Source organism: Phocoena phocoena, chromosome 8, assembly GCF_963924675.1.
Source record: "Phocoena phocoena chromosome 8, mPhoPho1.1, whole genome shotgun sequence".
Taxonomy (NCBI): Eukaryota; Metazoa; Chordata; class Mammalia; order Artiodactyla; family Phocoenidae; genus Phocoena; species Phocoena phocoena.
In genome coordinates this window covers 103,370,807-103,395,430 of record NC_089226.1, presented here as the reverse complement: position 1 = coordinate 103,395,430, position 24,624 = coordinate 103,370,807, and the positions used below count along the sequence as shown (strand labels likewise).

Genomic DNA, 24,624 nt, shown 5'->3' with positions numbered 1-24,624 from the left:
CAGGGGTGCCCTCTGCCGGAGCGCCTGACTTTGCCGTCCACGGGGGACCAGCAGCCCCCCATCCCCCCGCTGCTCCAGAAGCAGAGGACAACAGGATCGCCCTCACGTACCTCCTCTGGGAAGGAAGTCCTGTCTCTGGACCCGAGCTGCTTCAAATCGAAGGCAGCCCTGGCCCGCCCCGCCCGCCCCACAGTTACACATGTCTGCCCGGGCTCAGAGTGGCCTCTGCCCCCCAAACACCGACGCAAATGCGAGCAGAGGTCAGCACTGGCCCGAGCGAGCACACGTGCCCACGGGCTCCACGCCAGGTCATTGGCGCTCCGGCAGGAGGCCGCAGAGGGCGGGCGGGCCGGGCAGCAGGGAGGCGGCCCTCGCCTTCTCGGGGCTGCCCAAGCCAGGGCACCACTGCTCAGAGGTGGTGAGTGCTCTGCAGCAGGGAGGTGACGGTGTCCTGCAAGGCCACGGCCACCTTCTTGGAGGTCTTGCGCAGCAGCGGGCTGTCAGGGTGGCGCTCCTTCAGGTGCAGGACGTGGCCCTCCTGGCTCTCAGACGTGCAGCCGCACTCCTCGCACACGTACAGCTTGGCCCGCCGCTCCTTGTATGCGTACTTCTGTTGCACGCCGTGGATCTTCTTGAGATGAGACTCCAGAGAGCAGCGCTGCGTGAAGGCCTTGTCACACAGGCTGCATTTGTAGGGCCGCACACCTGCGGGGAGGGCAGTGCCGGCGTCAGGGACCCGACTCCGCGGCAGAGGAGCGCCCGGCGGCCTGCCCGACTCCAGCTCCCCAGCGAACCGCGGAGGACGTCTGCCCAGAGCTCCCAGGCCCCCCGGGGCCCAGGACAGCAGCACGGCGGCCGCGGCCGTGGCCTCCGCCGGGCGGGCTCCTCTTACCAGTGTGGGTGCGCACGTGCCTCTTCAGGTCAAAGGTGTCGTTGAAGCCCTTCCCGCAGTAGGTGCAGAGGTGCCTCTTGACGTCGTTGTGACACTTCATGTGGCGATTCAGCATGCGCTGGTAGGCGAAGGCCTTCCGGCAGATGTGGCAGGGGAAGAGGCCTCCACCGGGAGTGTCCCCCAGCGTCACCTGTGGGCGAGGACGGGGTTTGTGACGGACACCCAGGAGGTGGGGCCGCAGGTGGCAGACTGCGAGGACACACACACCAGCCCCCAGCCACGTGAGGAGGGCGGTGCCCACCCCAGGGGCCACACCTCTGTGCCGCTGGCTCCCGGAGGTCTGGTGGTGGAGCTGGAAGGAAGGTCCGCCTCCTGATGGGCTCCTGAGTCTCTGTGCAGGGCCGCCACCCAGCCCCTTCCTTACCATCTGTGGCCATCTCCCCACAGAAACAGCCCGATTCAGTAACTCTACCCGTTAGAAAGTCCTCCCTTCACTGAGCCCAAATCTTTCTCTGTAGTTTCTGCCCTCTGTTCCCATTCTAAGCCTTAGGACAGGGAAGAGTGCCCACGACGCGGTCTCCGTGCAGCCTTCCCAGGCTGAGGCCACCGCTAGGAGCCTGGAGTCCCCTCGCAGGCCAGCCCCGCCCCTGGCCTTCCTCGAGCCTGACGTGGTCTGGTCTGAGTCCCTTTGCCACCCTGATGACTCTCTTGCTTATAAACTTTTTTCATTTTCTTTGTAATTATGGAACAGCTGTTCAGAAGTGGAGACGTGGCCTCAACGCCCTACCTCTGTGAATGTTCAGAGGTTACTTGTGCTTTGTGGTGGCCTTGTCGCTGGCCACTCCTCCCGAGCTCCCTGGGCACCGGGCGCACCCCATCACCCCATGCCTTCGGGCACCGGGTAAATGCCTTGCTGCTAGCTAAGCAAGCCCTTTGGGGTCAGGACTCGCTCCTCTGGCACATCTGCTGTCCTGTGCCCCCTGCTCTCTCTCTCCACGCGCTCCCTAGCCACTGGGATTAAGGGGTGGGAGGAAGGGCCCTCGGGGATCAGGGGCACTGTGTCAGCTCCCCGGCCAACCGCCCAGCACATGTCTTGGCGATTCCCCTCTGATTACAACATGTGGCCACCGCAGTTAAGAGAGGCGGGAACAGCATTGCACGGCCAGTTGTCTCCAGTCTTTTGGCTCACAGAAAAGCTCCACGGGAGCCCTTCCTCTAGATGACTGCTTCCAGATCCCAGAGCTTTCAGGAATGCAGGCCCAGCCAGAGACAGCCTGGACGCTGCACGCTGGAAAGCAGGGGCATTCCTGTGAGCTCCTTCCTGCCTCTGCTGCTGAGAAGGGGGCGCTCACCAGGCCCCGCCCCAGACGCAAGGCTCCGGGATGGAAGCACACGCTTGGGCGAGGCGGAGACTGCCGCCGGGCACCTGCGCAGGGAGTCGACCACCGAGCAGACTCCAGACCTCACTCTCAGGCGGCGGAGACGCAGGCCCAGGCCAGCTTGCAGAGCCAGGCTCACGCTTCCCCACTTCTCCTAGGACTTCTGTGTAAAGAGGTGCCTCCCCTCAAGACCAGAAATGAAGCTAAACAACCCCCAGAGAGGACTCCAAAGGGTTAAGCGTCTTTGGAACCTCACTGCTTCTTCCCAGCGCATGGGCATTCTCACTTCCGACCCACTTCTCTTCTTTCCCACCCCCGTCCGTGCTCCAGTGAGGTGCACTTCTCTGCAGAAACCTAGACCCAGATCCAAGGCCAATCTCTGCTTAAGTCTCATTTGTGCCACGTCTCGTGGGCTGGACCCAGGAGGATACACGTGCCCCTGGTCGTTGGAGACAGCGTGAGGGTCAGTACCTTCATCTTGGTGCGCAGGAAGCCATGGTCCCTGCTCTGTGGGTCTGCCAGGCGGCTCGTGTCTTCGGAGGGCAGTTGGGCCACCACGCAGGGTCCTGGGGTCACACTATAGCTGGAGTCCCGAAGGCTCATGTCCAAAGCCAGGGGGCAAGAAGGGGGTTCGGCCACTGATGGCTCTGGCTCCCTGTAGGGCTGTGGTGGGCAGAAGCCTAGGCTGACTGGGAAGAGAAGAACAGCCAAGTGAGGGGCTTGGTGGAGAAAAGGGGATTGCGTGGGATTTCCGGAAGGTTCCCTGGCAGTTAGCTGGCTGGACCGTGGAGCCGCTGCCCCACCCCTTGCAGGCATGTGGCAGAGCAGGGCTGCCCCCAGTCCACTGCATGCCGCACCTCCCTCCCCCCACCCAATTAAGGTAATTACAGGTGACGCCAGCCAAGCTCCACGGCCCACAGGCCTGCCCGCTGAGTAATTTGTGTCTTAGCGGAACTGGGAGGACCAAAGCTGCCCTGCCAATTATTCTTCCCAAGCTGTCTGCCTGCCCCACCTGGGCCAGTCCCTCTGGATTCCAGGCCTCATCCACGCTCCTGCAGGGACAAAGGGCACCACTGGAGGCCCTGGACCCAGGGACTCATCCCTGCCCCAGAAGGGTCCCGGTGGTCTGCGCCACTCCGAGCCTCTCTTCCAGGCAGATTTAGCTGCTGGCCGTGGGGAACAGGTGGTCCTAACCCCTCTCTCCTTCCGGGTGGTCTGTCCCTGACGTTGCAGCTCACTGGGGCTCCAGGCTCCCCACTCCCGCTGGCCCAGCTTAGCAGGTGAGCAGGCCGGGTGGGGCAGGGCAGGGAGGAGGTCCCAGAGCAGCAGGTGGATGCAGCCTAACAGTCTCCTGGGCAGCCTGCCCGGCTGTTACGCAAGCCTCCCCCAGAGCAGGGACCGCTCACTTGCTTGGTCGCTGTGGCGCTTTGAGGGCTGGGCTCCTGCCCTTCGCACGGCAGCTGCAGCGATACCAGCAATACCGGCAGCCCTCTGACACGCTGCTCCCCACGGCAGACACCTCACGCTAAACAGGGCCGGAGAGGCTTGGCCCTCGTCCTGACTAGACAGGAGGGGAGCTCTCCCGAGTGACACAGAGGAGACAAGTCTCAAACCCCCAGAGCTGAGGCAAACAATCTAACGTTACAGTTTGGTCGGTATTTTTCTCCCAAAGAGGCTAAGCTAGGAACATTTTCCAAGCCTCAGAAGGAAAAATCAAGAGGGGCACAGGAAGGAAAGGATGAGTGGGCTTCAGGGAGAGGGACTTAGCAGGTTGACTTAGGGTCTCAGAACCATGAAGGCGGCCCCCTGCGCCTGCAGCCCCCGGCCGGTGAGACAGTGGACGGGGTCCCAGGGAGGGGCGGCCCCCAGCAGGATGCAGCGGGCAAGGCTGGAAGCAGAGGACACACCAATGGAGGAGGGGCGAATATGAAGGCACCCAAGTTTCGGGAGAGGCCCCCGCTCTCGCTCCCTTCAAACACAACAAAGTTCTGACGGAAAGAATGCGCCTGCCCGCCACCCAAACCCGTTCTGCTGGCACTGGCGCCGTCTGTCTGTCCGTCCGGGGACTCTAATGTGCCACCTCATTCCGGGAGTTGATTCACCAGCACCTGGCCCTGGCCTGGCCTCTCTCCAAGCCCTGGACGGCTGGACGTCAGGCCGGAGCTCTCGGAGGCCCCCCCCCCCGCCCCCCATCCTCCCACAGTGACAGCCGTCTGTGTACAGGGATGGGGGCTGCCAGAGGGTGGGCGTGTCGGAGTGTTGGCAGCTTCAATTTATGCCAGATTACCAGCTATTGGAGATCTTGGCTGAGAATTCAAAACTGGACGACAATTTCCATTCCTCAATCCAGGTAGAGACAAACAGGAACCTCTACCCTCTTCTGTCTTTCAGTATCAGAGAGCGAGATCAAGGCTCCCAAAAGCTGGAGCCGGGCCTCAGAGCCTGCACACGGAGCAGCAGAGGGAGGAGTGACAACAGGTGAGGGTTAACCGGTTTGCGCTCGAACGAGTTGTCACCCTTGGCTCCCTGCCTCCACGAGAGTGGGGTCCATGGTGAGGGTTCTGAGGATCTAAGCAGGTTTAGGGGGAGAACTGTTTTGCAGGCCCGCCTCTCCCGTTCCGCAGAAGCCCTGAGATGACAGTGCTGGGGAACCGGGGACAGGGAGCGGGCCTGCCTGCCCTGCCCCTGTGCCGCTTTTCCCGAGCGAGGGGCAGGTGAGGCCGTCAGGGTGGGGACGGTTGCCTCATCCCACCAGCCCCGCCAAACCTGTCTTCCTGCCACCCCCGGAGCGTGGCCCTGCCGCCGCGCCTATCACTGGGTGGCACCGAGCGGCAGCGAGCAGAACCGGCTGGGCCCTGCTTGTGCTACTCTCTGTCCCCTAATTAGATGTTTCCGGCAAGGTGGCGGCCGCTGTGGCTGCTCATCGCCCGCCCGCAGCTGAGGAGTGTGGCAAGGCCCTCTCCCTACCCCTCAGGGGCTGCACGGGTTCCCTTTCTGTCGGCCCAACATGCCTCCACCTGGATGACATTGTGGGCATTGGGCCCAGAGCAGCTTCCCACCCGAGGCCTTCAGCAAGTCCCCTCTCTCTTGCATTGAAAGCTCCTGGCCCAAATACCAGACAGGGTGCCAGGTCCTACCCTATCCAAGGCCTCAGGCCAGGGCTGGGCACGAGGCCTGGCCCTAGGCTCTCTGGGGAGAGCAGGTGAAGCAGACGTGAGGACACCTAGCCACGGGCTGGGGCTGCTGCTGACCTGGAAGCGGCAGGGGGGCGGGGGGGGAGCCCAGTGTGTCAGCACAGCCCAGGCTGGCGTTAGGCGGTCTTGCACCCTTATCGGGAAGGGCAGGGTCCCCTGTGCCCGTCTCCTCCGGCCCCCAGGTCAGCTAGCAGGGGCCTGAAAGGGAGCCAGTGCCAGCCAACTGGCAGAGCTGGGCAGCCCTGGAAACACAACGGGCCCATCTCTCAGCCTGTCGTTTCCATTCTGTGAACGCCAAGTTTTTCTCTCAGGCAGGATCTTTCCCCCCTTTCCCAACCGTTCCTCATACCGCGTCCACAGTGAAGTTAACCAACCCCGTGCACCTCAGCCTCACACCAGGGTGGACGCTGCAAGCGGTGGGACCGTACTGTGTTTGCGCCCTTCCTTCCCTCCCTCCCATGCAGCACGGGGCTGGCACCCCTGTGGCACACCACACGATACTTGCTGAGCATGAAGAGAGTTAAAGAAGAAGCCTGACATCAACAATGGCCGTGCTTTGCTCCCGTCCTCCCTGTGCCCAGAGGACTCGGCCTCACCTGCTCTCTTTCTGGGACAAACAGTCTGGCAGGATTCTGCCTCAGGTCACCCAAGCTAGGGACAAACAGCCTGGCAGCTTGGGTGACGGCACCCTGTGGGACAGCTAGGAGTCCCATCTAGCCCACCGTACCCATCCGTGGGCTGGCTGTCTACCCTCCCAGCCTTGCTGCCCCGGAGAGCTCGGCAGACGCGTCCCTCACTGCCAGCACTTCCCAGGAATCAGAATGATCACCGTCAGAGGCATAATCTCTCCCCAACTCCACTCCCTCGCGCCCCTACATGTGTACTCTGGGGCCCAAAGCTGACTTTCTCAGCCTTTCTAACTCGGCCCAGAGAGAGCTGCCCAGGTGCCCACACTGCCTAGTCAGAGCCAGGCTGAGGACGCTCCAGTCCCACGCACCTCAGCCTGGCTGCCCCCCTGGGGTAGGCATGCGCTGCTGAACTGGCAGAATGGACTGCAGACGCTCCGTCTGAAGTGGGGAGGTGGGGGGGCGGTTTTGGTGGGGTGGGTAGGGAAGAGGCCCCAGGATGCTCATGGCTGGAGCATGTCATTCAGCTTCTGACCTCCAGTGCCTTCCTGGCCTTTTGAGATTCCTCTCAGCAGGGGCCTGGAGAACCCCACTTCATCCCCGTTCCTCCCCGTTCCTGGAGCTTCCCCTTAGGTCCAGGAGATGGAATTTAGCCCCTGGGTACAGGGGCCTGGGTTCATCGTCAAGAAACCAGCATCAGTCCCTGCACTCCACAGTCAATAATGACACAACGAAGGAGAAATGCCAGGGGAGATGGAGGGCAGGGGCTCAAGGGCCAAACAGGTGGCAACTTAACCATGAACCCTTTCAGTGCTCCCGGCGTGAGTGGTGCCGTTGCCCACCCCTGCAGCCTTCCAGGCCCTGTACCCACTTCTGGGCTTTTCCCTCAGCTTTGGGAGGAGAGTGAGGCCCAGGGGACTGAGGGTGGGAAACCTCTAGAACTGTGCCTCAGAGAAGAGGCTGGAGTGCTGGTCAGACTGGGGCCCTGGAGTCAGAGCTGCCAGGCTGGGGCCCAGGGTCTTCAGTCAGTAAACACTTTCTTTCCAGGCATTCTTTGCTGCTCTAAGGGTCTCAGAGGGCCCTGGCGGGAAGGTCAGACCTCAAACGCTTCATTCCCCAGCCCTCCCGGTGCCTCTCCCAGTGGGACCGGATGGGGTCAATGCTTACTTGGTCACAACGTGCTGAGTCTGTGAGGTGGGGTGAAGGAAACGTGCCCAGCCGGCTCTTAGGGTCACGGTCGGCTGGTGATGGAATGGCCCAGTCAGGGGACAGGCCACCACAAAACACACTCCCCACCCTCTAGCCATCTGAGGCACCCGAGCGTGGCCCGAGAACATTCCCTTTCTCGTTTCCAAAAACTGGGAAAACTCTCTAGTGGGCCACATGGCTTTGAGAGGCAAAAGTAAGCTCTCTGACTTCTGTTTGCTTGAGCCCACAGGACTCTCCCTGGCAAACTGTCACCTGCACCTCCAGGTTAGACCCCACCCTACATCCGGGATGATCCTGCAGAGTGAGCGGCTCCCCTCACCTGGACAGCAGCGGCAGGTGGCCCAGACCATCCTGTGCACCTGATGGGACAGCCCCTGGGTGCAGGTCTCTCCCGCCACTCCCACTATGGCCACCAGAACTGTGCTGGGGAAAATCACTAGGATGCAAGGAAGTCAATGATTTGAACAAACGGAATTCCTTTGTCCTTTGTAAAAGTCAACACATGATCTGTTACTGATTGGGATGGGAAATAAAACTAAAAATAACAGCACACTAGTCTCGAGCAAGGCTCCGCTCACCTTTAACACAGTCCAAGTTCGGTTTATCAGATCCCAAGGAGCAGCTAGGCAGCAAGTCAGACAGGTGAGGGAGGAGGCAGGAGCAAGGAAGGGGGCTCGCGGCCCTCACCCCCTCACATGGCCCTTCTGGAGGTGGAACACCGATCAACTCCCCAGGGAACTTGGAGAAGCAAGAAACTATACACAGAATCCTGGGCCCACACCCTGATCCGCCTCCGGGTGTGGAGGCAGCGCACTTCCCTTTCTGTCTCAGTTTCCCCATTGGGGTCATCAGGACTACTGGCGCATCCCGACCTTTTAAGGAGGCTGTAGATAGGGGCCTAGGCACTTGAGATAAGGCTAAGCTGTGAAACACCCCACCAGCCCTGTAGGCCATAGGATCCTGACGGTCGTCAGGCCACCACTACACCCACAGTCTCCAACAATTTATTCAGGACAGAAACCGAGGCAAGAGCCCTCACAGGGCCCCTCACCGCCCTTATTTCACCACTCTCCTACAGGGCCCGGGGCGATGCAGGGGAACCTGCAGATCAAAGGTCAAAGTCGGTTGGTTAATTACAACCTCTCCCCCGTTGGAGGCGCTGGGCAGGGTGTTCAGCGCATCCCGCGCCCCACCCCCAAGTCTTGGGGAAGGGGAGTTCCGAAGGAAACTGGCTCCCGACCAAAGATTCTGTTAGGGGTGGGGGAGGACCGAAGGCGCAGAAGAGGTCTCGGGGCTAACGTGGAAGATGCCCCTGGAGGAAGAAACAACTGGGGTTACTCATCCAAAGTTGACTCCCACGCTGTCAAGGCGTCTTCCGAAAATAAACTGGGTGCCCCAGCTTCCCCCGGGGCTGCTCCCTGGCTGTGGGGTGGGCTCCTTAAAACCCCTCTCAGCTCAGTGGTGTCCTCTGCAAGGTCGAAGGAGGCGCGTTTCTAACAGAGGTGAGAGCTGATCCCACCTTTGTCTTCAGGGCTAGTGGGGTGCAGCTCGGCGCCTTCCCCACAGTCTCGCGCTCCCCACGGCTCGGAGTTCCTGCCTGCCCGACCCTCACGGGGACCTTCTGGCAGCCAGTGTTGTGGGTGAGAGGGAGAGATCAATGAAGGTGGCTTCAACTCTGGGTCTTCTCTTACATTTACACAAATCTCAGCAGAAACTCCAGCTCGCTCCCTGCCCCCCTAAGTGGCACCGCTCCAGTGCCCTTCTCCCGCCTCATAGAAGTCCCGGCTTTCGGGATTTACTGCACGAGAGTGGAGGGTTGTCTGAGCGGTGACACACCCCGTTGCTTCCCCTGCGCCGCGGCTCGGACCGGTGGAAGGGAGAGCGGCACCGCGCGGGCCCGCGCGCCTCGGACAGGCCTGCCCCCCGCCCTGCCGGGGTCCTGGGAACGGCTGTCGCCCCCACCTGGCAGCCCCCGCGCCCACCCCCGCCCCCGCCTGGCCGCTCCTTCCGCCGGCCCTGCCCTCCCCTCCCCCCGCGCCCGGGGTCGGCCGCGCCGCGGGCTAACGGGGCAGCGGCCGCTTAAACATTAAATCGGGCGCCCCAGCTGCGCCGGCCGCCGCGCTCCGCGCCACTGCGCCCCGCACGCTGGCCGCTCGACGAGGCCCCACCGCCCTCTCGGCAGCGTGGGGTTCGGGGCGCGCGGACTGGGCGCCTCACCTGGCACATAGATCTCTCCGCGCTCCTCGTCGGGGAGCTCGCTCCAGTTCCTCCTGCACGTGGAGACGCACGTCTTCTTCACTAGAAACGCACGAGGCATTTTCGAACCCTCCTCGCCGGGTACCGGCCGCTTCCGTAACTAGAGCCGGAGCCGTCCCACCTTTCCCTGGCCGGGCTGGGGGCGGGCGGGGGTGGGGGTGGGGGAGCAGGTCGGAGAAGAAGTCGCCAAAGCGTCCCGCGTTGCGCCGGGAGGCCGTGCCCGGGACGGCGCGCGCCCGTTTCAACTCCGCGGAGCTGTCGCCGTCCTCCGTCTGAACGAGGTCCCCTTCAGCCAGATGCACCGGGCGTTGGGGGAAGCGGCAGGTATGCTCCTCCCGGCGCGACTGGCGTCCCTCGCGTCCGCCCGGGAAGTCTTAAAGTGCGAGCAGGACGGACGGGTTCACGCTTTATTGGCTCGCAGCGGCGTGTGTTGGTGGCTGGGGCGGGGAGGGGGGGGAGCTGATCTGAGCTAATTAGCTTGGAGTGGCCCGGGGAGCGACGGCGCATGCGTTGGGAAATAACGGTGACAACCCACCTATTTGTTACCTGTCGAACCGGTTTCTATTCCGCTGCCGGTGAGGTGGCCTCGCGGGCTGGGCGGGGTGGCCGAGAGGGGGCGGGCGCAGGGCCCCCAGCACACGGCTGCCCAGCCGTCCCAGCCGCTGCCCGCCGGGGACCTCCCAGCTGGAGTGCTAGCGTTCGCCAACCGGAGTTTCGGAGTTTGGAAGGGAGCAGAGGAGGGGAGGGAGGGGAAGGGGCAATGTTATTCGGCGCTCGCACGCTCTAAGGGCGATGAAGTGAAACTCGCCCGACTGGGCCCGGCCCGGCGCGCCCCGGGCGCCTGGGGAGGCGTGAAGCCGTCGGGCGGGACTGGGCGGCCCGGCCCACACTTGTTGAACCGGGCCCGGGCCCAGGCGGCCCCGGGTCCCAAACGCCTGGCTGAGCAATTCGTGGTTCAGCCCAGAGGGAGGTATTTGCTGGTCGCCGGCACCGTTCGGAAAGGCACGCGGGGCCGCAGGAACGCGCAGGCCGGTGGGCGGGCAGGCCGGGCCTCTCCGGGCCGGGCCGTAATACAAAGAGGAGAGCCCGCCTTCTGACCGGGCAAGTGTGGAAGGTTTCGTAGAGGAAGGGGCGTTTAAACCGTTCCGAGTCCACCGTGACCCCGAAAGACCTCAGCGCCTAGTCACTGGGGCTTACACCGCCGCCCCCCGCGCCCCCCGCGAGCCCTCCCTCATCTTTGTTCTAAATGGCCGGAGTTCAGGTGCAGCAAGACTGGAGGTGAGCCGAGGGCAGAGGACCAACTTACTTTGCCTGGCCGCAGCCACGGCAGTCAGGGAGCTCATGTCTTGGCCTCAGAGCCCAGCCCTGGCTGAGGCGCAGCCCGGGACCCCTCACTCCAGCCATTCATCACGCTCTGCCCAGTCCCAGGACCCGCCTCCTGGAGGGAGGCCCCATCCTCCTCAGAAGCTGAGGAGCACTTGGTGGCCTCCATGAGGCACAGTAACTGTGCCACTTCGGCCACTGGGCTTCTCTTACCAGCTGAGCTAGTAAGGGCAGGCATGGGACCCCTTCCTCTTTTTAGCTCTCCCCCTTCCCCCGTGTAAAACAAAATAATATTTCAGAGTCCCTACCACACATACACCTTTCTCACATATTAAATGTTTGCTGGAACAGATTAGGAGGAAATTAATCTGATAAGTGAATTCACACAGTTCAAAAGTCAGGAGTCAGAAGGGAGCAGCCTGCTTATGGTGGACTTTCAGGCGTCTAGTGGAAGAAAGTAGTTTTTCAAGGGGGAGGCTTCCAGAGGCCCTTTACATGCCCCCACTGGACTTCTGTAGAGCACTCCCTGGGTGGGTGGGGAAGGTGTGGACTTTGGGGGCAGATGGGCCTCCTTCTCTGCTCCTTCCTGGAACCTGTGAGTCTGGCCAAGGGGCTTTCCTTTCCAGGCTGTATCCTCGTCTGTCACCTGAGAATCCCATCATCTACCTCTTGGGTCCACAGTGAGGATGGTGTGAGCTCTGGCAGGGGCACTAATGTTTGCCCCCTTCCCCTTCCTTTCCCAGGCTCTGCTTCCCTTGTCAACCCTCCACTCTTACCCTGGACCCTTCTGTTCAATTGACATTAAGCGAGCACCTGCTACTTGCTTGTCTTTTTTTTTTTTGCGGTACGCGGGCCTCTCACTGTTGTGGCCTCTCCCATTGCGGAGCACAGGCTCCGGACACGCAGGCTCAGCAGCCATGGCTCACGGGGCCCAGCCACTCCGCGGCATGTGGGATCTTCCCGGACCGGAGCACGAACCCGTGTCCCCTGCATCGGCAGGCGGACTCTCAACCACTGCGCCACCAGGGAAGCCCCTTGCTTGTCTTTTGAATATATCCTGGGCAAATAAGTTTGACTAACACTGCCTGGGAGAGAGGTGAATTTAGTTCATTCACCCAACAAATATTTATTGAGCACTTAGGTTGTACCAGACCCTGACAGGGGCTGGGACACAGTAGGGGGCTTCGTGGAAACTGATGAAGTTTCGTAGATGATGCTGGACACAGGCAGTCTTTCTCATCGGGGGAACAACTCAAATGTCTCCACTTGTGGAAAGAAAGTTACACAGTGTACAGATCAAGGCCCCAGGAGGGAGGGATATTCGTCCGCGCTGTCCACTGCTGTATCTCCAGCATCTCAGCTGTGCCTGGCACATAGTGGGTTGTCAATAAATATTTGTTGAATGAATGAATATCCTATGTTTCTTGACTCATGTGACCCATTCAGCCTTTTATGCTCCAAATTTGCTAGAGGCATAAATACAAAGCAATTTTCTTTCTTTCTTATGAGGAAAGCTATACTGCAAGTTCAGTGTGATAAAGGGCAACTCTCAGGGATGGGGGCTGGGGCATGGAGAATGTGACCATCTAAAGGACCAGTGACAAGCATGTCATCCAAGCACAGAAACCCAACGTTGCCACTTTTGTCCGTTTGGAAACCAGAAATCCAGATTTATGTGTGAAATCTACCAATTTTTAATTAATTGATTAATTAATTAATTTATTGGCCACACTGCACAGCTTGCAGGCTCTTAGTTCCCCGACCAGGCATCAAACCCGGGCCCTCAGCAGTGAAAGCGCAGAGTCCTAACCACTGGACCACCAGGGAATTCTCCGAAATCTACCAGTTTTTAAATGTTGACTTAGCTTTTTTTAAAACGTGGAACGAGTCAAATAAAATACAGTCGTGTGACAGATTTGACCCGTGGGCTGCCAGTGTGTGGCCTGTGGTTCAGGAACCAGACAATGTGTGTGAACTCGGGTAAACACTGAGCTGAACTGTGAGCTCCACAAGGGCAGGCACCTTCTGCCCTGTTCACGCAGTGCCAGTTCGATATCGTTTGCCAGTTCGATATCGTTCTCTCCTTCCTTAATGCAGTCAACAAATATTCATTGAACACCTACTGTATGCTAGCACTGGGTATCCTGTGACGCAAGGCAAACGAAGAATAAGGAAATGACTGGTGTGTTGTAGGACATTTAACTAGTGATGGGATGGTGAGAGGGGCGCTGAGATCTGAATGAGAGGTAGGAGCCAGCTGCGCAGGGCAGGGAAGAGGCTGATCCGTAAATGGATCAGGTGGCCCCAAGGCCCCAGAGCAGGAGTGAGCAGCGCCTGTGTGTGTGTGTGTGTGTGTTTGTGATGAACCGAAAGGCGAGGGGGCTGGATCATGAGGGGATGGGAAGGTGTAGGAACTGACCCTAGAGAGGCAGGTCGGTCGTGTCATGTGAGACTCAGTGTGGTGGGAAGCCTTGGATCTGCTATGGGGAGAGGAGTGTGTCACCAGGGGAGGGGTGCTGAGGGTGGCAGTAGGGAGACCAGTGAGGAGGCTACCGTCATAGTCCAAGAAGGAGGGGATGGTGGCCTGGGCCAGCTGCAGGCAGAGCCATGAGTGCTAATTCCAGGTGACATAGTAGCCATGCCGCTGGTACAGTGGACAGGGGTATGAAGGAAGCAGAACCCTAGCAGGCAAGCAAGGCCCATGTCCCCTGAAGGCTGGTGGCTGGCAGCTGCCTTTAGAGCTCGGCTCCCATCCCAAGTAGCCCAGGGAGAGCTAGGGCAGGAGTTGGATGGAGAGGTTTTAGAACAACCCCTTCCTGTTCTCAGAGAAGGCTTCTGGGGAGAGCCGGGATGAGGTTGGGTGGGGCAGGGGCTTAGAAGCATGGCGGCTCGGGGCAGAAAGGCTTTTGGGAGCTGTGCTGAGAGGACAAGCAGAACAGAGCACTGGACCTAGAGTCAGGCTGCCCCAGACTCTTAGTCTCCAGGGACTTGGGCTAAGCCCCGTCTGTACGGGGGGCTCTGAGTTCCAGCTCTGCTCCTCAGAGCTGTCAGGAGATGCTGTTGATTCACTTTTGCCCAGAAGCCTAGCAGCCCTTGAAAATGGACTCAGCCTTATAGCAGGCCGACAGTGCCCCTGGCCACCGAGGCCTCTGCTTGGCTCAAGTAGTGGCCTTTCCAGCTCTGTTTGACAGTAGCCCCGTGGAGCCTGCAAAGCCCCTGACAAACTGTGACGTGCTGTGGGTGACACACCTCCATCTCTTGCTGAGTTCTGTCCTGTCAGCTCCCAAAGCATCTGGAATCTTCCCACACCTCCATCTCCACGTTTACCACCCTGATCCTTCACAACTGAATAAAGTCCTTGGGGCCCAGCGTGCTCTGGCCCCAGCTGGCCTGACCCTGTGCTTCTTCCTTCTCACTGATTATGTGTGTGCCCGCCACACTGCTGGCCCTCTGTCCACTGAACTGGCCAAATCCTGTTCCCAGCTCACGCCTCTCCTCTACTGCTCCCTCTGCCCGGAAGGCTTTTCCCCACTTGATGACTGGCTCTCTCGTTACTCAGGTTTCAGCCAGATGTGCCCTCTTCCAAGAGTCCTCTCTGACTGCCCTAGCTAAATCGTTGTCCCCCCAGTCACTTCTGTCCCATGACCCTATTTTCTTATTCTTTTTTGCAGCATCTCTCTATTAAAAAAAAATTTATTTATTTATTATTTATTTGGTTGCACTGGGTCTTAGTTGCAGCAGGCTGGCTCCTGAGTTGCTGCTCCAGGGCTCCTTAGTTGTGGCTCGTCTGCTCCTTAGTTGTGGCACATGGGCTCCTTAGTTGTGGCATGCAAACTCTTCGTTGTGGCATGCATGTGGGATCTAGTTCCCCAACCAGGGATCGAACCCGGACCCCTTGCATTGGGAACGCAGAGTCTTATCCACTGCGCCACCAGGGAAGTCCCTGCAGAATCTCTTATTCCATGAAATTTTGATTTGTCTTGTTTGTTCCTTTCTCCCCCAGTGTAAGTTCTGTACGTAAGGGACCTCTTTTAACATCATTTTTAGTAGCTTTATTTAGATATAGTTCACATACCATAAAACTCACCCTTTTAAAGTGTACAGTTCAGTGTTCTGTTTTGTTCTGGTTTTTCTGTTTGGGGCTGTGCTGTGCAGCTTGTGGGGCCTTAGTTCCTTGACCAGGGATTGAACCTGCGCCCTCAGCAGTGAAAACATGGAGACCTGACCACTGGACTGCCAGGGAATTCCCAATTCAGTGGTTTTTAGTATCTTCACAGAGCTGTGCAACCACCACCACTGTCTTCCATAACATTTTCATCACCCCAAAAGAAAGACCGTACCCGTTAGCAGTCACTCTCCATTCCTCCCAACCCCCGGTTCCTGGAACCCACTATTCTGCTCTCTGTGGATTTGCATATTGATGTGTTCTTTTTAAAGCATCTCTGTATCCCCAGTGCCTAGTGCTGTGAGGATGGGTATCTCCCATTTTACAGATGAGATAACTGAGACTCAGGACTCCTCAGGAAACTGACTTTCCCTTTTTTCAGTGTGCCTAGTGTCTCCACAGAACTGGGATGCCCTGGGGAGGATGGAAACTCAGCAGAAAGAGAAGAAATGAGTTGTGGGCATTGAGTGGGGAGTTCCCTGCTCAGCCACCTGCTGCAGCCCACACCTGGGCCCTCTCGGCTGGGAGGTCACTCTTGCGGGCGGGCTTGCTGACTGCAGATTCAGTGCTGGTGGTCTGAGTTCAATGTTATGCCTGGCCTGTGCCAGGGAGAGTACCAGCACCACCCTCCCACAGGGGAGCAGACATCTGGGCAGGAAGGTGAAGGCTGAGGGTAGCTGTGTGAGTGGAGGGCCAAGTCAGGGATAGCAACGGGTTGCGGCCTGAAGCCCAGGCTCCACCTTTTAGGAGCTCTGTGACTGTGAGCAAGTGACTGCACCCCGCTGGGCCTCCCTTTCCTTCTCTGTGAATGGTACCCATCCTCAGGTACCTCAGGGTGCTGTAAGCCTCAGTGAATCCATGTGGATGCTCCCACCACAGCATCGAGAACTACACGTGGGTTCCCTCCCTCCAGACCCTGGGCCCCAAGGAGCAAAGGCTCAGAAAGGCTGGCGGCTGTCAGAGGCTGAACAGGGGCTGGAGCCAGCATTGTAGTTTCTGACCCTCTGAAGCCTGTCTCCTCAACTGTAAAAGGGGTTTAATAATCATTCCTCCCTCCCTGTAAGTGATAAGGGCTGGGGATGTGCAGTTATCAGCACCCTCTGGGCCTCAGACAGGGAAACCAGACAGGCTCCTGTTACCTCCAAGCTGCCTTCCCTCCCAGGGCTGCTGTCATCCTGGCCTCTTTCATCCTAGATTTAATTAGCCAGGCAGCCCCACTCCACAGCCTTTCCGGCCGAAGTCATCACTCCCATTTTATAGGTGGGGAAACTGAGGCACCTAGAGGGAAGTAGTTTGGGATTGCCGCCTGTGAGTCAACTGTTGAGCCAGGGCCCAGAGGAGCTGGGACTGGGTTTTCCAGCTGGACTTGTCCCTTGGGGTGGATCCCTGTCTCCATCCCCTTGGCACCCTGGGCACCCAGAGAGCCTCTTTTCCAGCTCTCTCTACCTCACCACTCCCTACCACCTCCCATTTGGAGGGCAGCAGGAGGGGGTGGGGAGGGGCCTGCCAAGCCCGGGGAAAGATGAGAAACTAGTTGGCAGCGCTGGCGTGGGGGCTCAGGCCTGTTTCATCTTCAGAGCGGGCTAATGAGAGCCAGAGGCGTTACTCAGATCGGCGGGCTGTGGGTGTGGGGTCTGGACGCCCGCGGTTCTGTGCCCTGGAAATCTGCGATCAGTGGGGCGTCTGCAGCCTGGACCCTAGACCCAGGAGGGGCTGCTAGCTGAGCCCCAGGCCCAGCCCTCTGAGTGTCCCCAAACAGCCCTGTTCCATCCCTCTGGAAGTCAAGTGTGCTGGGCTCGGGCACTGCAGACCCCAGATCTCCTGCGGCGGCAAGGCCTCAGTTTCCCGGTCCGTGCTAAGCGTACTGTGAGCCCCGTGACCGGACAGACCCTGCGAGTCCTCACGTCTGCATCCCGTTGTTTTCCGGCTTCATCGCAGCTGGCCCCGCCGGCTTTACCCTGGTCTGGCTGCCGTGACCCTAGCCGACCGTCGGCGCGGCCTCCGCCAAAGGTCAGCAGCTTCCGCCTGCCCCGACCCCGGCGCCGGCTCAGCGCCCCCAAGCCGAACGGGTGGGGAACCGGGGCCGGCGTCGGGGAAGCGAAGCCAAGCCCTGCGGCGCCCGCCCGGCCGGTTTAGCCGGGCCCACGGCGCGCAGTTCCTGCGGGCGCCCGAGAACCGCACCTTGTACACCCCCCAGCGGCCACAAGGGGAGCCCCAAGGACTCCAATCCGCGTCACCCCCAGGGGCCGCGGGCGGCTTGCGCCGCGCCCGGGCGCCGGCGCGGGGCGCGCTGGTTGCCATCCTCAGCAGTCTGGCAGGCGCGGGCGGGGCCCGGGCCGCTGTCCGCCGGAGCGCCCTGAGATTGCAGTCCGCACGCTGTGGGGACCCTGGCATCCGGGAGCCCAGGCCCACCCAACTCCACCGCCTCCGCCTGGGCCTGCGGCGGTTCCGGGGAAGGGGGGCCTGCGCACAGCGGGACAGTTAGCCCCAGCGAAACCAACAGGTCTTCACCTGCCAGCAGGGAGGGCGGGGGGGCGGCGGCCCGGAGGGCGGGGGAGGCGGTGGCCCCGTTACGGCCCCGCCCCCGAGAGGGACCCGCCTCAGTTCGACCGCCCACGCGCCGCGCGCCGCGCGCCCCGCCCCACCCCGCCCAGCGCCGCCAGCCCGGAAGTAGCCGGCCGGCCAGGTCGCCAGCGGCCGCTGGGTCAGGCAGGGTGAGAGCGGTCAACCCGTTACCGCGGGCGCCGGGGCGGTGCTGTGGCTTCGGTACCGGCTGCAGGCAGGCGGCCTAATGAGCTCTCGGCACGCACCCCTGCGCTAGCTGCCTGCCCGGCACCCCCGCCCCTGCTCGCCAGCCCTCCTCACCCCGGGGACCCTGGCGGCCCGCCCTAGCGTCACCCCCGAAACCTCTGGGTTTCATCTCGGGACCCGGGTGCGGGGTCCCCGCTGGCCTCTGCGCGTGGCCGAGGGCGGTTGGGATCTGCTAGGCGGCCCTGGGGTGACAGTGGCCCCTTCGGGGTTGGCGCAGGGGCTCGCGCGCCCTCTGGCGGCCCTGGGGCCCCGCGCGTCTCCAGGCCGCACGTCTGATCCTCCCTCGCTCTTCTGCAGGGACTTGCGTGCCTGACCATGGGGCCCACGAGCCGGGAAACCTGGGCCCAGCGCCTGGGCACCTTCCGGGCCAGCCCGTCCACCTTCATGGCAGGTCCTGAGGGTGAGGATCTGGGTCGTCACCTGCTGAGCGACCTGAGGAGTGAGAAGCTGAGCGAGCCAACTAAGGTAGGCCCTGCGCGTGACCTGTGTCCTGGCCCACGTGGTCCCTTCAGCCGGCCGTGCCGTGAACCTCAGCTTCGTGATTCCCACCCAGAATCCCCTATCCCCAGGTTTCCTTGCTGGCTCTGAGCTTGGAGTACCCAGCGCAGCTGTGGCCGGACGCTCCTGCGGCCGAAGTAGCCGCCACCTCCTTGTTGGATACCCTGGTCCTTCTACCCCCGCGGCCCTCGGCTCTACGGCGGCCCCTTCTGCTGGCGGCCACCACAGCCTTGGCGGCAGGAGGTGCGTTGGGCCCCACCTCGAGAGCCTCCCGCCGGCTCTTGCCCCTGCTGCTGGGCTTGGCCTCGGGCCGCGATTTGGGGAGAAGCTTCGGCCCTGCCTCGGAACAGCGCCCCCTGCAGGCCACAGCGTGGGAGTGCCTGCGGGAGCTGGAGAGCTGCAAGCCTGGGCTGCTGGGGGGTTGTCTGGGGCTACTTCGGGGCCTGCTGGGGCAGGAGGCCGCTGTACAGCCACTCAGCCTGCTGCTGGCACTTGCCCTGCGAAACGCCTTGGTGATACAGGCCAGGGCCAGGGCTGGCCTGCAGGGCCTGCTTGTGGCTGGGGACTGTCCCACCGAGGGTGGTCCCTGGAACTGGATGCTAGCTGAGGAGGGTGATGCCCACCTTCAGCCCCAGGCACCCAGTTGGCCACCAGCTGAGGAGGGGGAGTGTTGCCTTGCCACGCTGGAGCTCAGTCCTGAGGAGGCCCGGGAGCTGCGGGCTGCTGTGGCCCAGCTTCTGGACATCTCCTACCTGCTCACTCCTGTGGCCCAGGCCCAGCTTCTGTGGCTGCTGGGCTGGGCCCTGCGGGGTCTTCGGGGACAGCCACCAGTGCTCTTCAAGCCACAGCTGGTACGGCTGCTGGGCACAGCACAGCTGACGCTGCTGCACGCCGTTCTGGCTCTGAAGGCGGCCTTTGGTGAGGCACTGTTTACAGCCCAGGATGAGGCCTTGCTGCTTCGCCGGCTCACCTTGGCTGCCCAGCACCCGGCCCTGCCCCTGCCTGCCCATCTCTTCTACCTGCACTGCCTCTTGAACTTCCCTGAGAACTGGCCACTGGGCCCCGCAGGCGAGGAGGCTGCCCCGCTATTGCTGGGGTCCCAGCTATGCCGTGGCCTCCTGCCCAGTCTCCTGCATGACCCGATGGCACTGCTGGCCCGCCTGCATCTGCTGTGCCTCCTCTGTGTGGAAGACGAAGAAAAGGAGGAAAAGGGCCAGGATCAGAGCCCCCGGCAGTACCTGGAGGAGCTACTGGCTGGCCTGCGGCAGAGGGCAGCCCTGGATGGTGGCCCCCGGGCCTTAGCCACTCTCTGCTTCCAGGCCTCCTACCTTGTTGCTCGCTGCCTGGCCGGGCAACCTGTGGTGCTGACACCCTTGACCCACGGACTGGCCCAGCTGTACCGAGCCCGGCCTGCACTGGCTCCCCATTTCGTGGATCTCTTGGATCGGGTGGGCCCTGAGCTGGGGGAACCCTTAAAGGTGGTCTTGCGGCAGGAGGTGGTGTCCAGGCCAGGCAGGGATGAGGCCCTTCGTTGGCACCTGCAGATGCTGGCAAGGGTGGCAGATGGGGATGCCCAGAGTGCCACCCTTGGCTTCCTGCAGGCTGCAGCTGCTCGCTGCACGGACTGGGGTCTCCAGCAGGCCCTCCTGCAGGTCTGCCGGGCCCTGCTGCGGGCAGGTGTTGGAGGAGGCCTGGCGGACTTGCTGCAGGCCCTGGCCAGGCAGCTGGAGGACCCTGATGGGCGGGACCACGCGCGCCTCTACTACATCCTCCTGGCCCACCTGGAAGAGCCCAAGCTGGGGGTGGCCTTGGGCCCCTCCCTTGCCGCACCTGCACTGGCCTCTTCGCTGGTGGCCGAGAACCAGGGCTTTGCTGCAGCGCTGCTGGTGCAGGAGGCCCCGGCCCCGATTCGGCTAAGCATGGGTCCCCACAGAGCCAAGGGCCCGGTCCCAGTGCTGCAGCTCCAGGTGGAGGTGCTGGAGCAGGTGTATTCTCTGGAACTGCGCTTCCGTGTGGAAAGACAGCTCTATGCACCCTTGGGGGCTGTGCACGTGCCGTGCCTGTGCCCCGGCCGCCCCACCCGCCCTCTGCTGCTGCCTCTGCAGCCCCGACGCCCGGCTCCCGCGAGGCTGGCTGTGCGCGCCCTGTACACCACACCCAGCGGCCTCACCTGCCATGCTCACCTGCCACCCCTGCTTGTGAACTTCGCTGACCTCTTTCTGCCTTTCCCCCAGCCCCCCGAGGGGGCCAAGCTGGGCTTCTTCGAGGAGCTCTGGGACTCCTGCCTGCCAAAGGGCACCGAGAGTCGCTTGTGGTGCCCTCTAGGGCCACATGGGCTGGAGGCCTTGGTGTCCCGCCACCTGGAGCCCTTTGTGGTGGTGGCCCAACCCCCGACCAGCTACCTTATAGCCATCCGTCTGCCCCCAGACTCGCGGTTGCTGCTGCGGCTGGAAGCAGCCCAGGCAGACGGAGTGCCTGTGGCCCTGCGGACTGATGACTGGGCCGTGCTGCCTCTGGTGGGGGACTACCTCCGGGGGCTGTCAGCGGCTGGCTGAGCCCCAGGGCTGGCACAGGTAGGAGCAGGACTGCGGCCTTTGCAGGCTCTTGCCCAAGAAGGGCTGCTGAGAGCCAGGATACAGCCCCGTAGCTCCTTTCTGTAAAAACAAAACAAAACAAAACAAAGCCCCCTGTATTTGCTAACAATCCTCACTGGTTTGTTTTCTTTTGGGCCCTGGTTGGGGGAAGGCACAGTGGGGTGGGGGTCAGAGGCTCCAGGAAAGCTTCCAAGCTAGGAACCCGCAGACTGCAGGGCATAAAAGTTCCTTCCTGCCCGGATATACTAGGATTCTCTAGAATCCCTGCCCGAGAGGCAGGAGAAAAAATAGCCACATCTTTGCTTCCCAGAGAGGGAAAAAGCCTTGCTCAAAGCCACCCAGCAATTTAGGAATGAGAGTGAAGCTGGACTTGGGCCTCCTGACCTGTGAGCCAGTGCTTTTCAACTCCAGAGGTTTGCAGGGTCTCTGCACAGGGAGCTCAGGCTAGATAGGACGAGGGACCAATGGGCAGAAACAGAGGAAGCTGCAGTGGCCTGGTGGCCCCTTCCTCTAGAGCCCATGAGCCACAACTACCGAGCCCACGTGCCACAACTGCTGAAGCCCGCGTTCTGCAACAAGAGAAGCCACCGCGATGAGAAACCCACACACCACAATGAAGAGTAGCCCCCGCTCATCGCAACTAGAGAAAGCCCGCGCAGCAACAAAGACCCAACGCAGCCAATAAATAAATAAAGAAAGAACAACATTACTCATTAAAAAAAAGAAAGATTATAGCATATTGTATCCAATAAGAGAAGAATACATGTTCTCAAGTGCACATGGAACATCCACTGCGACAGACCACATTTTGGGCCATAAAACACACCTTAACAATTTAAAAGAACAGGAGTCTGCTTTTGGACCACAATGGAATTAAAGTAGAAATCATGACAGAATGACAGCTGGAAAATTCCCAAATATTTGGAGATTAAGCAACATACTTCTGTATAACACACAGGTCAAAGAAGCCCCATGAGAAATTTTAAAATATCCTGAACTAAATGCAAATGAAAATACAACTTGTCAAAATCTGTGTGATTCAGTGAAAGCAATACTTGGAGTGAGGTTTGTGGCATTAAATGAATATATTAGAAAAGAAGAAAGATATAAAAATCAATAATCTAACCTTTTACTTTAGGTTACTAGAGAAAGAAGAGTAAATATGAGCCTACAGCAAGTAGAGGAAGATAAATAAAAATTAAAGCAGAAATCAGTGAAATCGAAAGGAGGAATTCAGAGAAAATCGATGAAACCAAAAGCTGGTTCTATGAAAATATCAGTAAAATTGATAAGCCTCTAGCTAGGCTAACTAAGAAAAAAAGAGCACAAATTATTAATACCAGAAATAAAAGAAGGGTCATCACTACTGAGCCCATGGACATTAAAGGGATAATAAGTATTATGAACAATTCTATGCCCACAATCTGATAAATGAAATGGACCAATTCCCTGAACGACACAAAGTAACAAAACTTACACAAAGGAAAATAGATAATCTGAATAGAGCTATATCTCGAGAAAGTGAATCAATAATTAATAGTTATAATGGTTAATACTGTATATTGTTAACATAATAATAGGTATGTGAGGTGACACATATATCAAATCATCATGATGTACACTTTAAATATCTTAACAATTTTATTTGTCAGTTATACCTCAGTAAAGCTGAAAAAAAATTTCTTAAAATGAACAACAACAAAAATTAGTGAAAATCTCCTAAAAAAAAAAAAAAAAAAAGCAACAGGCCGAGATGGTTCCCTGGTGAATTCTTCTTGTGAAAAAACATTTCAGAAAGAATAACAATTCCTTACAATCTCTTCCAGAAAATAGAAGCAGAGGGAACACTTCCTTATTCATTCTATGAGACCAGCATTATCCTAATACCAACACCAGATAAAGACATCATGAGAAAGGAAACTACAGATCAATATCACTCATGAACATAGGTGCAAAAATCCTCCACAAAAATATATTAGGAAATTGAATTCAATATACATAAATGTATGCTAACACTTTAAAAGAGTCAACAATGGAAAGATGAACTAAAATATTTAAAAGATCACATAGGGCAGGAGAGAACTGTTTGCAAGGAACAGGAATAGACACTAGGTTTCTCTAAATAGATCTTACTTTGTAGTTTGATTTTGGAAATGTAAATAATCACATTAAAAGTAAATCTTTTAGGGCTTCCCTGATGGCGCAGTGGTTGAGAGTCTGCCTGCCAGTTCAGGGGACACGGGGTTCAAGCCCTGGTCTGGGAGGATCCCACATGCCGCGGAGCAACTGGGCCCGTGAGCCACAATTACTGAGCCTGCGCGTCTGGAGCCTGTGCTCCGCAACAAGAGAGGCCGCGATAGTGAGAGGCACGCGCACCGCAATGAAGAGTGGCCCCCGCTCATCGCAACTATAGAAAGCCCTCGCACAGAAACGAAGACCCAGTACAGCCATAAATAAGAATCAATAGCTTTCCTGAAAACTATGGCCTACAGGCCAAATCCAGTCCACTTTTTTTTTTTTTCAGCCCATTGTGTTTTTGCAAATAAAGTTATATTGGAACACAGCCATGCTTATTTATTTACATATTGTCTATGGTTTTTTTTTGTTCGTTTTTTTTTTTTTTGCAGTATGCGGGCTTCTCACTGTTGTGGCCTCTCCCGCTGCGGAGCACAGGCTCCGGACACACAGGCTCGGCGGCCATGGCTCACGGGCCCAGCCACTCCGCGGCATGTGGGATCTTCCCGGACCGGGGCACGAACCCGTGTCCCCTGGCATCGGCAGGCAGACTCTAAACCACTGTGCCACCAGGGAAGCCCTCTATGGCTACAATGACAAAGCTGAGTACTTGTGTCAGAGAACAAATGTGAGGTTCACCAACCTCTGCTATAGATAAATAATAATCAGAATGTAAAAGGAAAAACAGAAAAAAAGGATCTTGTTTGTAATAGAAACAATATAAGCTATCTAGGAATAAACTTTAAAATATGTATAAAAGAAGAAAACCTCACAACCGTACGGATAAGACATAAAAGGAGACATAAATAAATGGTATTATGTATCTTATGCTTGGTAGAAAATGAAAGCAAAATTCTATTCAATCTGTCAATACCCTCCAGCCAAAGACCACCAGGCACACATCTGTAGTTATTAGTTTTGCAGTGTGGGGTATCTCAGTAAGAAGGGATTAGGAAGGATTTCTTGGATTTGGGCTTGTGTTGGGGATATGAGGGAGGGTTTAAAGAAGTAGGACTTTTCTCTGGATTGGATGCTGTCAGCAAGTGGGAGTATTTCTATGATGGGATATGTTAACAGATCTTAACTATACGGAGGCTAAAGCTGCAATTGGTAAAGTAGCAACAGAAACATATTATCCAAGGTAGAGGGATTTTCATTATTTTTGTGTGTTGGACAATATTTGTGTCTTTGTCAGTGTTCACATGATTACAGAAGGATCTTGTTTTTGTTTTGATCCTTCACATCACAGAGTGACCTTGTCTGATGTCTATGTTCTGTGAAATTGTTCATGTTCAACAGAACACCAAGGCCAGCTCCTGGATGTCCGAGGATGCTTTTCTCTTTCTCAAATCTATAAATTAAATGCAATTTTAATGTTAATTACCAGTTATGTATGGGTTCGTTTTATGAGAGTACTTGCCAGAATCTATTTAAGTTGGGTA

The 24,624-nt window shown here is 58.4% G+C and overlaps 2 protein-coding genes across 2 annotated transcripts; one reads left to right on the top strand and one right to left on the bottom strand.

The window, feature by feature from the left end:
* Positions 1–409: 409 nt before the first annotated feature.
* On the bottom strand, positions 410–9,617 carry OVOL1 (ovo like transcriptional repressor 1). The gene is made up of 4 exons (XM_065882759.1): positions 9,518–9,617; positions 2,743–2,960; positions 893–1,082; positions 410–705 (listed from the first exon to the last, which is right to left on the bottom strand). The coding sequence occupies exons 1-4, from the start codon at positions 9,615–9,617 to the stop codon at positions 410–412; spliced, it is 804 nt and encodes a 267-aa protein (XP_065738831.1).
* Positions 9,618–18,166: 8,549 nt separating this feature from the next.
* AP5B1 (adaptor related protein complex 5 subunit beta 1) lies at positions 18,167–21,028 on the top strand. The gene is made up of 2 exons (XM_065882921.1): positions 18,167–18,320; positions 18,425–21,028. Exons 1-2 carry the CDS (start codon positions 18,171–18,173, stop codon positions 20,906–20,908), a joined length of 2,634 nt encoding a protein of 877 aa, XP_065738993.1. The 5' UTR covers positions 18,167–18,170; the 3' UTR covers positions 20,909–21,028.
* Positions 21,029–24,624: the final 3,596 nt, after the last annotated feature.